At 35.2% G+C, this 12,999-nt stretch overlaps 1 protein-coding gene across 8 annotated transcripts in view; it reads left to right on the top strand.

Moving 5' to 3' along the window:
* Nucleotides 1-12,999, top strand: part of LOC128992329 (TLD domain-containing protein 2-like) — a 419,200-nt gene that overhangs the window by 326,080 nt on the left and 80,121 nt on the right. For 5 of the 8 annotated variants that reach the window (XM_054415850.1, XM_054415846.1, XM_054415847.1 and 2 more), the window contains 9 exons: nucleotides 3,282-3,418; nucleotides 4,180-4,367; nucleotides 5,098-5,289; nucleotides 6,679-6,820; nucleotides 7,320-7,476; nucleotides 8,354-8,454; nucleotides 9,244-9,450; nucleotides 9,984-10,132; nucleotides 11,235-11,429. In XM_054415850.1, coding sequence (XP_054271825.1) covers nucleotides 3,282-3,418; nucleotides 4,180-4,367; nucleotides 5,098-5,289; nucleotides 6,679-6,820; nucleotides 7,320-7,476; nucleotides 8,354-8,454; nucleotides 9,244-9,450; nucleotides 9,984-10,132; nucleotides 11,235-11,429 — 1,468 coding nt within the window. Of the gene's footprint in view, nucleotides 1-2,367; nucleotides 2,514-3,281; nucleotides 3,419-4,179; nucleotides 4,368-5,097; nucleotides 5,290-6,678; nucleotides 6,821-7,319; nucleotides 7,477-8,353; nucleotides 8,455-9,243; nucleotides 9,451-9,983; nucleotides 10,133-11,234; nucleotides 11,430-12,999 lie in introns of those variants that run through there. The other 3 variants (XM_054415849.1, XM_054415848.1, XM_054415853.1) reach the window with 2 other exon arrangements.

Here is a 12,999-nt window from a genome sequence, read left to right as displayed (position 1 = left end):
CACAAGAGTACAATACTTTATAAATTCTTGGATTTTGATGAAATTGGGACAAAACATCTTAACCAATTATAGACTTGATTTAGAACTGGCTTAACCATACTATATGGGAAGAGTGGTGGGGTTGTACCCCATAAAATATCCATGCAATACTCATCGTTCACTCATTTTCACTACAGAATATGGTTCGGCGTTATAAAATTTCTCTATTTTTATCTATTCCGAAACATTTTGGAATCATTTTCTCACAGATCAAATTAGCTTACACATACAAACGACTGCCAAAAATGCAAAACAAAGTATTTTGTCTCCATGTTCCTTAGTAGGGGAAAATTGTTTGATGATGTTCTGTAATAGTACTTTACGCAATGATTGTGTATGTCTAAGGATAGTGTTAACGACAGCTGATAGTTGAAGTTCAAATCATTACAATTTTACTTCTTCTCTATCAATCCTTGAATCTCATTGGTCCGTTACCCGTGTTGTTATGAGTAAAACTATGCTGTTATGAAAGTAAACAATGCTGTTTAAGTGAAACTTTTCAATTCTAAGAACTGAACTGAAATGGCTACTTTAAAAAAATGGTCGTAGGTAAATGGTATTTTATTAATTGATTCGTACACACATGTTTAAATTATATACAATTCTATGCTTTAACTAAGCTGATAAATACTGTGCCTAATTCTGCAAAGGTTGAAGTTGACTATTAAGCATATCTTACTTGTACTACTTATAAAACAAACTAATTTCATATTAGCATATTAAAATGTTACCTTTGTACACGACCTGTTCACACAGTTTCAAATTAGGGTCGCAGAACTCGTTAGGGTCGCAATGGCGCAAAACTGCTTTCAAAAACATGAATAGAATTGTAATCCACTAGTAGAGCCATCCGCAACAAGGGCTCTCGGCGAATGGGGCCATTTAGTATTAACATGTGTGCATATGTGCATACTGAGCAGGCTGCTTCAACAGCGCGGTTAGCATGTCCAATTGAAATTGTTTGGAGTTTTGTATATTTCATTGTTGAAGGGTTTTCAATATCTGTCAAACATAAATGTATTTTGGTGTGTTTTGTTTCTATGGAATGGTTAATAAAAAGCCAGTAGTTGTTTTGAGAATAAATGGGACTTCTTCAGTACCAGATTTAGCTTAAAGATGTTGCCAATTATATTTTTTATTATGAGTTGGCATTACCTATTTACATATGGTTTTACTCATAAATGTAATCGAAAAAATTAAGAAATTTGTCGTGAGTGATACGGTAGTCCTATTTAGAAAATTTGGTAATATGCACTTTAGTATTTGCACAAGATTTTTTAAATTTATTTTCATTCTACTTTAAATTCAATGCTGATTCCAAAAAAGACGTTCTTTTCCCACGGAAAACAACATAACCCCGAAAAACTACCAAAAAACCATTTTACAAAAACACTTCATGTGGATACGCAAATTAACCGGAATAACGAGCAGATCACGAATATAAAAGAATTATTTTGCTGGAATATTTGGAATTGCTTTAATTATTTCTATGGCGCTACGAAGTTAAATATGTTCGATTTGCGCATCCTAAAACAATAAAATATGTTACCACCAAAAACTAACATATTTGGCTCATTTTGTATAAAAATATTATAAATTAACTATTCATTCAAATACATATTGAAAAATATTAACTATTCATTTTCAAATCAACTTTCGCTGAAGATTAGTCTATATCTACCTCACATTCCAAAAATATATAATTTAAACTTAGAAAAAGATTAAATTCAAACATTTTATACATAAAATACATTTTAATCTTACTTCACTTTTAAAAATTAGATCACACTTGTCTATCGTCAAACATTGTAAATAGTTAGGTGTGTAGACTGTTCATTTGGTATGTTTAAAACAGTTAATGCAATGTCTCGTTTCTTTATCCATCACTACTGACTCATTAGCTTCTCGTGACCTAAAACCACTGTAGATAATGTGAAATTGCGTTCAACAAGAAGTACATTACACGATAAAGATCTCATTTCTAACTGTCAAACTTTATTTTAACCACATTTTCTCCAAATTTGATTGTACGTATTATGCAATTCGATGATATATTTTCCATGTAGAAAATCCACTTAAAATAGTTCTTAGAATAAAGTTTTCCTTTTGATTCCAATTACAAACAAAACATAATCATACTGTAAAACATTTTCAATGGAAGATTATGAATTTTGTACTAAAAACAATGTTTGAATCTTTCACAGCCTAGTTCACACAATGTTTGTTTTGCACAAGTGTGTTTCAACGTCAGTTTGACGATCGCTGTGCAACTGTTTGAAACTTAATGTAGCAATTGGTCGTACAGTGAAATAGACTAGTTAGTAACTGTTCGGTACATTACCTCTTTTGATTGGTGACCCTTATTGTGTATTAAGCTGATTTTGTTAAATTAGCTGTGTTCAATTAGACCGTCTTTGTTTTACTCATGGATGACTGCAAGAAAAGATCTTTATTGTCTGTCAAGATTCTCAAACGTAAGCATCGAAAAATGCATTTAAAATTACTTTAACATTTACATTTTACTACCTATTTTTAAATTACATTGTCAGGTTCTTGTCTATTGCACAATCAAGATTCGACATTTTCCTTAGTAATGCTGTTACTGAAAATGAATGAATAAAATAACATATTGTGTAATTGTTTAAAATTCAACAGTGGTGTGGTTTTATTTTCTCGTAGCGAAAGCACTTTTGGGCATTGCCTTTGGAGGTTACAGGAGTAACTGTTTTTGAAACACCATGTTTTTGCATCATACAATAGTTACACTTTGCGGTTAAAAGTGTAGGCTCAGTGCGGATACATCTAGTTTTCATGTTCTTTTTTTCATGTCAGCAAACCCATTTTATGTGCAACCCCCCATAAAAATGACAAAACATGCACACTTTGATTTTTAATTTTTTTTTGCTTGTGAAAAAGAAGGAGTAATATCTATTTGTCTACCTGCATTGACATTTTGGTTGTGAGCTCTAGCAACTATATTTGTGGGGTGTAGCAACTGCAGTCGTCAAGGTCATCTCAAGGAACCAGGAACCATCTCATTCAACTCATCACAAAGAGGAAAAGGGAATCAAAATCGCCTTCATGTACCGACCCTAATAGTCGACAAAGTGATCACATGCTCTATAGGGAAATATTTCTGTTCAATCATTTGTATCGATTTTTGAATATTGTTGACAAAGATTTTCCTTTGACACCCATGTTACATGTTTCACCATGTTCACTATCCATGTTGTTTGTTGCAGACATGTTGGAGAAGCTGAGACTGACGTCACCCAAGCCTGGACATGCAGAGAGAGTGCGGACCCCTCTGTCTCCCACCCCTGACACCTCCCACCAACGCTTCCTCAAGATCAACGTACGCCACATCACTGACGGACAGGTGAATAATGATAGAAAAGCCAAAGGCTACAATTGTTTATCACTTTCGAATGAGCCAGCAAGAAAGTAGGTTACCAAACTAACAAGGGTGTTGTAATGATAAGCCAACCTTCGATGATGGTCCATTGGCGGTTTTAACCCTAGCAGGGTGGGTAGTTACCCCCTCACTTTCATTGTCACCCCAATAACACAAGAGGATTATAGTATTGTAAATGTAAAAATCTTTGAAAATCTTTTTTTATTCTAACTGTGATACTTGACCAGCTAAAAGTTTATCTTGGTTAAATTGTTTGTTATTTCTTACAAACATGCCATTTCTATCGCTTGGGGAGCGAGCTGGTGTAGTGGTTAGTGTGTGGGACTTCAGTCCCTGAGGTCCTAGGTTCAAATCCTGCCAAAGTCACCAATGGATTTTATCAAAGTAATAATGTCGCAACCCCTAGGTCTAGCCTGAAGTAATGTGAAAAACAATCCCGGGCTCGTGTCTAGCGTCCTAGGGCAAAAAAAATTTCTATCGCTTGCTCACCTCCCTTCCTTACTACAAGATATTATGTAGGATAGCAATGAAATATCAACTGCAATATCATATCTAAATTTACCCTTTAACCAGATATTCTCGATGAGAAGAAGCTTGATTGGGAATTTTAATTTCTACAATTGCAACAGGTTTCATTATTTTTTCTAGATATTTGTTTTACAACTTCTTAAATTTAAACATAATCCAACATTAAAATCGAAAGCTGTCATCCATTACTTGTACAGGGAGTTGTGAGCGGAGTGCTGCTAGTGACTTCCAATGCTGTCATGTTCGACCCCAATGTCTCGGACCCGCTGGTAATAGAGCACGGACCAGAGTCCTACGGTGTGATCGCCCCTATGGAGTACGTTGTCAACGTAGCGATATACCACGACATCGCTCACATGAGGGTCGGCTCACACGACCAGTTTAGGTGAGTAACTTAAGTAACGTTGTCTTTGGAGCGAACCATATTATGCTACGGGTAATGTGGCCCTTTTGCAGATGGCCATTTTCAGAGCAGTAATGTAATGGATCACTACTAGTAAGGTAGAACAGAAAGAAGAGAAGATATTGAACAGAAAGAGAAGTATTGGTACTATTGGTAAGTGTGAGGGACATCTAGAGAACTTATATGCTTGGATTGACTTTAAGGTTTCAAAATCTTTATAATAGCTTATTATAAGCTATCACAATATGTCTGAAACTTTTTTCTTTGGCTTAGTAGTGGTATGGAATATGATGTTACCTGAAGACAATTCTCGGTACCACCAGTCCTTGGAAAAAGTACTGCTACAAAAAATCTGTGTTAAAACGTCAGTATCGGTACTTTGATATCTTAATGGGGCGGGCTTATTGACAGCACGGACTGATGATGAAACACTTAAATACTCTAGCATCACGGCAACATCCGAGTCCATCCCCTGGAATCGCAGCAATATTGACATAATTCACTGCTGTTACAAATTTTTTACTTCAAATCAATGTTGGAAGAGAATTTATAGAACATTAGTGCAAATTGTGTGACCATAAGTTATTGACGGTAATTATTCAAAAGTTATAATTTTCCAGTTCTTATTTCACTGATTTTTTAGTGAATAAAATTCATGTATGATTCTCGGTTGGCTGAATAGTTGTACATTGGAATTTCAATGACCTTGCAGACCTGACTGGCCCAAGCCTGAGGTGTACCATCTGAAGGAGCCGTTTCCCCCTGCCACTGACGGAGAAGGCAGCAGTGGCACTCTGTTGACCATCAACCAAGGAGACTCGATAGACAGTGGCGATCCTCACCACTCGCCCTCCGCTAGGGAGGACTCCCTACTGGCCAAGGATGAGACGTTCCCTGAGCTCAGGTGAGACACTTGGACGCATTCTGCTCCATGGATCCTCTTACGGTGGTATCCTACAAACTTGTGACTTTCATGTGGATGTATGGTTAAGAAAATCACGTGAGAGGTTTCCCTGAATTCTCGATGAAAATGATTTCATCCAGAAATTTGGTCTATTTCAATCCTGGAACCATATTCCGACAAGATATTTATCGTACTTTGACATTGTACTTTTCATGTCATACTTAAAAGTTTCCCTTATTACCAACCTAATGTTGAATGTTTGCTTGGAAGTGTAGTTATAGTTAAAATCATGAACTAAATTATAAATGACATAGAAGGAGAATAGACCTTGAGGAGGATTAACCATTCTCAAGATTGAACCAGGTATCTCTGAAGGACAATTTATCAGTTAATTACTACACTTATTTTAAGAAAAAAAACAAAAAGATAAACGTGTAACACTAGTAATAATATATTTACACTTATACTCTTGACTCCCAAGACAGTAAATACATATGAAAGTGTTATAGGGTTATTACTAGTGTTATTAGACGTATATATTTTTTTCAGGTAATTTAATAACACGTACGATTCTGAACAAGAAGTTATTCACTTATTATAATTCATGATATAGCCCCTGAATTGTTTAATTAGACAAATATAAGGTACATACCTTTACGTTGACAGTTCAAATGTTCACCTATTATCAATAGGCGAAACATGTTGTGAGTTTTACTTACTACAACATTTTAACTGTCGACGTAAAGGAATATACCTTATATTTGTACTACACTTAATCAATAACGGAAAGCAATGCCTAATAAAACAGCATGGTTTGGAAGGGATCAAGAGGCAAGTAGTGATGATTACTATAGTTCGGCCGCTTAGAAAGCGACCTCCTCCAGCATTGGTTTAGCATTAGCGCGCAGGTCGTTTTCTAAGCAGCCGAACTATAGTTGGTGCTGTCTCTTGCAATCATTTATCTGCAATAATCAAGGTATTTTAAACATTTAATGTGTAAAAAAAATTGCCTAAGTTGTTCCTAGGTGTTTGCATTTTTAAATACTTTTAACCTTAAGAGCCAGGCAAGCATTCATAGTTTTGATTAGTGCTTGACCTACGTAGTTAGGATGGGATAGTTAAATCGAGATTTTCATCACCCTAGATTGTTTTGTTCATGTATTATTTTGTCTGTATAGCCGACTTTCTAAAAGTGTTAAGTTATAAACATTTTCCTTCACAATTGGTAAAAAGAACACACGTTTTCAGGATCCAAAATCTGAAATAAACTTACTATGACCAAACGTGAACTTTTTACTAAAAAATATGTAAGGTAGCTGTTGAAACCACCACTGAAGACACTTTTGCCACATTGATGCAGGTTTACCAAGATCCTTGGTCATGTTTCAGGTCCTCGACTGAGGATGAGGAGGAGGAGGATGCAGGAAGTCTGTGCTCCTGTAGTGTGCCGAGGGAGGGAGACGCCTTCCCTAAGGCCTTTGACAGAGACCTAGTCACCCCGACCAACTTGTCCACCACCACTGAGAAACAGGTAATGTGTAACATTTAGCCTAAAACATTAACAAGTTTTTGGACCAAAAACTTAGAATTTTATTTATGGTACCAAATTTTTAAGTTAAGTCTTACCTTGAGTAAACAAACACTGAACCTTATCCATTTAAACTCAATTTGTCCTATATCTACCAAGCATCATAGTCAAGCTCAAATAGGCTACAATAAAGTAACACATTCATACTATATATTTATTTGTTATCACATTCCAAACCAGTCGTATCACACTTCACTTTGACACAGGATTGATACCATTTTACTGTATTTCCAAATGTTTAAACAACAATACCGATATAAAACCTAGGGTTTAATGACGAATAATGGCCATGACAGTTAGACCAACGGATAGATTGCTGATCAGCTGATTTTGTTAGTATGTAAATCTGCGTAGGCCTCAATCAGCAGAGAATTTGGATGACGAAATTATTCTTACAACCGAAATGATTATGTACAATACAATTTTTGTTATTACTCTCTAGGAATCTGAAGCAGAAGACCCTACGCCCAAAAACGAGAGTGTGGCGTTGATAAGATCTCTGGAAGAGAGAAGGAAATCTTCCCTGGACCATCACTGGGCTGTGCCTAGCAAGGTCAGGTCGCTGGAGGAGCAGAGTGCTAGTGTGTCAGACACACAAGGTGAGTAAACTTGCCTGGTAGATTGAAGCATTTGTGATTTTTACAAGGGAAAAAGTGGTTCAAATTCCACCATAAACTGTAGGTCCCTTAGTTGACATTGGCTGTATGAGCTAGTAATTAACAGCTGTGTCTAATGAACTAGTCGGCCATAGTCACTAACAAGACTACAAGATCGAGCCATTCATCCTTCACTCATATTTGGTTTAAAATACGCACATAGTAGCTTCCCCGTCTTAAATGATTGATAATTGATATAAGAGCTCCTGTTTGATGAATAGTTGATTAGATGGACTTATTTGATATTAGTACATAAGAACATTTTGTGGTAGGAAAGTAGTTTGAACACTACGTGACACTTTGCCTGACTGTGAAAACTGACCTTGCCTGTTGGGTTTGTTTAAAAATTAAGTTTATGGTTTTAAAAGTTTTATTAAAAAACAAAAAACTAAACTTTTGAATCAATGGAAAATTTTGGTTTCAATCTGTTGGGGCTATCTATTCAACAAATTGGTTACAATCAGGAAATTATTGCGCATACTTTTCTCGGTTTTATTGATTTAAAACAATAGCTAATAGTTGACAATTGATATAATAAAAACTGAATTGTTGAAATTTGAAACCGACAAATTCCTTAAACATTTTATGGGATTAAAATATTAGACAAACTCTTAATATAATAACCCATTTGTGAGATAATGCATCCTTTGAACACAAAACACAACCATTTGTGACAGGAAAGTATCTATCAGAAAATATGCACTTGGTGATCAATCTTACGTCGATCCCATTTGAATTCATCAGAGAAGAATTAATAACGGCTAGGCTATTGTAATAATCCACCAGACCTTGTAATACATGCATAATGCTTTGTTGACAGTGATGGACAACAATAGACGCAACAGTGAGGGCCTTCTGGTCAAACTGTCTTGCCATGACTCGGGCATTGACATCAGAGACCCACCGCCTGTAGTACCACAGGTCAGTGTTGACCTTAGCGAACCCAGAGAAGTAAGGGACAGAGGAACCTTGCTAATGGGACGACCTCAGCGCTATCAGCTCTAGTATGTTGTGAGTGCGCCCGAGCCCGATTGGCAAGCACTGTGCGGAAGCTCCTGTTGCTTAAGGCACAAAGTCTTTCTTCAGCATTGTAGTAGTGATGGCGAGGGGGAAAGGAGAGAGAGGGGGGTTAGGAGAAGTGACTTGTGCTAGATACCACATGTAGTGCATTGTTGAAGGTTTCCTCTGTTCCTTAATTCTCTATGGTTAATCCAACATTAATTCAATTCCATACGGATGAGATCAAATGTATTTACACATTTCTGATGTAATCTATTAACTACTATTTACATGACAGTAATATAATATAGTTTTGATAATAGGTCTTTCCGTCTTGCATAAACTACTTGACCAGTTAACTTTTATTTAACTTCGCACAAATCAATATATTTATAGATAATTATAGACCGATTCCTGTTTTGTTGCCTGTCAAACTAGGACTTTGTTTTTATTATTCTTTAAAAATTCTAAAGTTTAGCTTTCATAGTAAATTTTGATCGGACTCCAACACTAAAAGAAAAATAATCTTTAGTTTTTTCCTCATTTCTCAAACTCTATCCATTTCTCTTTCAATCAGTTGGTTCAAAATCTTAAAAATAGATTTGTAAAAATAATGTGTTATTTAACGAAAGATACTATAGATTACTAAACCAATCTTATCTTCCAAAAACTATTTTTGAAAAGCCTACTAAGATTTGTAACATGTTTTAGGTACCACGCAAGTCGACATATTCAGACGCAGACGTGTTGTTGAGTGATGAGTTTGTGCCACCGGTGCCAATACAACCTTTACGACCAACTGGTGCCGCCGTTAGCTTCAGTCTCGACCAATCACAGGAGAGATCTGTCTCCGAGAGTCACGACGGCATCAACCTCAGGGATAAGGACGACCACGAGAAAGAGACAAAGAAAAACAAGGTATGAGCAGAGACAGTTGGTTACTATTTTTACGGGAGATTGTAGTGTTATTCACATCACAGAAAATATCTTGCTTTTTGAAGATTTGGTTATTTTGGTCACGTCAACTGTCCTCACGGCCTTCTTAAACAATGTAGCGTTTCACAGATTTTCATAGTTTTAGGATGCTGTTGTCGAGACTACCAATTAAAAATTGAAATACAGATGAATTTTGCATACTGGTGAATCTGAAATAAAGTATGTGTAGGGATTCTTTAAATTGTTTACCTTCACATACATCCTAGGACACCAGACTCTAGCCTGGTACTGTTTTACACGTTACTTCAGACCTTACTTTACGGCCTTTAGGCTGCCATTACCCCTGCTCACTGAATCCCCGTGACATAGGGGTGGTGGATTATGGGGGCCTAGGTGTCCAGTGAACTAGACCAGTTCACTCGACTGGAGTTTATGATATGGGAACAAGGGCTCAGACTTTCAGAATTATCGTATTAAGACTAGTGGGACTCGAACTTTGTTTTATCTCTGTTTAGATGCTGAAGCGACTCTCTTACCCCCTCTCTTGGATGGAAGGTCTCTCAGGAGATAAGGAGGAGAAGGATTCCCTCCCCTCCTCTGCCGAGAGCCATCCCCCCTCCTCACACTCTGCGTCCTCCAGTGTGTTCTCTAAAGTGTTCTCTAGGTAAGCGTTCTAGCGTTCGACACTAGCAGCATGGGTTTGAGGTTTGGAACTCACTGGGATTGTACAACTAACACGTAACCTTTTGAATTAATGGTGGGCAGTTTCAAATTTTTGTGAAAATGTGAAATTTCAAATGAGTAATTGTTTAAATGTGAATTTTGTAATGACAAATCAAATTTTCTTTACAAATCTAGATGTTTACAGCAATTGGGACATAGACATTTGATATTTGCAAAATTAAATTAAATTTAAGTTTCTCTTGTGTGGAACGATCCCAAAACACCTTTCAATGATAACTTACAACATTTTATGAAAACTTAAACTAACAAATCTGCATATTTTAAAATCAAAATGAATAAAATAAATTTGCATTTTCATTCCAATTATATGCCAGCAGTTGTAGCTTTTGATGAGAAAGTTTTGTAACATATTACTTTTGCCCACAATAGTTTAAAAATATTTTAAAATGAAAATGAATAAAAGACATTTTCATTTTCATTCCAATTATATGCTAGCAGTTGTAGTAGCTTTTGATGAGAACTTGTTTAACATATTACTTTTGCCCACAATAGTATAAAAAAATCACCCTAATACTAATAATAAAAGTGTAAAATGTTCCTTGAAATGTACTACGGATAATTAATTCCAAACAGAAACCCACTTTGATTCCTAGACAAAAAAGTAAAAAACTGAAACTATTTTTTGTTTGATGGTACGTAATCATTATACAGACTTGATTAGAATGACTTTCAATTATCAAAAATTAACGAACAATAAATAATATTTTTTCACTTCTAAACCTACAGTACTTAATTTTATTTGATCCATAGTATTGTTAACGTTACAATAATCACTGATAAATATAGTTATCCAACAATTAGAAAGTGTTACAAAATTAACTGCATTTTGGAACTGAGTAAGATATTACTAGTGTTGTAACTTACTAATGTGTTACTAACTTCTTACTTTTACGCTTGGCTTAATCTTCATTAATTCTGTGCTTTTTCTCTGTTTTCCCCCCGCTTCCTTCTCGCTGATCCTCTTCATACTTTCATCCCCTTTTCGCTCTTCTCGCTGTTATTTCTCTTCCAACTGCGAGTAGTTCTCCCATTAACATGGTGACGGATTTTAGTTCCGGACTTTTCACCAAGACTCCGAGCGAAGAGGGAGGTCGTTTCCCCTTTCCCCCCTCCACCCCCGAGCCTCCCCCCACTCCAGCCTCTGCAGACCCTTCCAAACCCCAAGGTCTAGCAAGCTTCTCGCCATCAAATATCACTAGCGCCATTACTAACGTAGGGTAAGTCGGTTGAGTGTTGAGTATTGTGTTTTTGATTGTTAACGTCGTTTTGTCCTCTTCAGTTTTCTTTTACCGCACTTTTCTTTTGCTCGTGAACACTGTGTGTGTGTTTTTTTTTATGTTACCCTTTTGGTCACTGTGTGTATTTTTAGGGGTTTTTCGATAGTGTTTTTGTTTATTAAAAAGTTAATTTTAGTCCTACCACATTGAAATCTTTAGTTCTGGTGAATATAAATGACATAATCGTTGAATTTAGTCCAGTGTTTGAAACAAGTGCTGTAACATAGTAAAATAAAATATATTTACTACCTTAGTATCACTCATTCATATTCCTTGAGTGATCATCATTTTGAACCTGTTAATTTTATTTGCTCTGGCCATAGACAGCAGCATGGAAATGGTAGACAATATTTTAGCTGTAAAAGAAAATATAGTTCTGTTAACGATAAATTATTTTGCGGCCACCAAATCAGAAAAACAGTGATACTTCTTGTGTTTGGTAAATAATTATCACACTACATATCTGATTAATTCTTTTCATGTACCAGTAGGCGTACTGTTATTTTTTATCTAACATCACCATTTTAAATTTTAAATTATAATAATTAATTGGCAGATAGATACACTATTGCATAACCTTATTTTGTGGCTGTAAAAATAGTAAAACACTAAGTTTTTGCACGAATTTAATGTTGGATCAGATTTTATGTTAGATGGTAGATAATAGAGCAATAGTGGACACAACCGCAGACAAAACAATTTTATAGCAAATTTATTTTGTTAATTCCCAATATATTTAAACGTTGTAAGTATATTTTGTAAGTGTTGTAAATTATGTAGCCTACCCTATAACAGTTAGTCATTGAGGTTGGAAATAAATTCTAAATTCTAATTGGGTTATAAGTAAATAAGCTAATTTTGTGAAATACAGTCTTGCAACCAGAGTACAACTAATCTCAACTGTGTTTGATAAAAACAAAATAAAAAATAGAGTAATAATCAAATTTATGTTTGTAGATATTATTGTGTAAAGTGTATGTGTAGATGTCTATATGTTAGCTGTCAACTAAATAACAAGATTCAAGATTTTTTATTGTCATAAACACAAAAACAGTGCATGGACAAGCTTCAATATTATAAGACACATAAATTGCTTATAGATAATGTACAAAGAACAAATAATGTCATAATGCAAAAAAAATAAAAATGTGGTAAAAGCATACACGGTAGTATAAATTAACTGTACAAAATGTAAATGACTAAACTAAAGAAAAAAAATGACTAGAAAAATACTACTTTAACTACTTTGCTACACTACTGTGAAATCGCCTGTTATCGTTATATATGTTTATCACCTGTGAAACTTCATCATCACATTGTTTACTTCGCAAAAAGAATGTTTTCTATCTTTTTGGGATTTTTCCGATTGCCAAATTTTTTTCTGTTTCAAATTGCAACAACCAAAACTGTACAATCAATCTAAATTCAAACTTTAAATTGAAGGCCTAACTTTCTATAAAAAATAATGATATTGGTTTTGAAATGTTCCTATCTTTCCAATGTCCTTTTT

Source organism: Macrosteles quadrilineatus, unplaced genomic scaffold (assembly GCF_028750875.1).
Source record: "Macrosteles quadrilineatus isolate MER2022 unplaced genomic scaffold, UCM_ALF_1.0 Scaffold_4__1_contigs__length_99947679, whole genome shotgun sequence".
NCBI classification, from domain to species: domain Eukaryota; kingdom Metazoa; phylum Arthropoda; class Insecta; order Hemiptera; family Cicadellidae; genus Macrosteles; species Macrosteles quadrilineatus.
The sequence above is the reverse complement of the archived record's forward strand: the minus strand, read 5'-3'. Positions and strand labels throughout refer to the sequence as shown.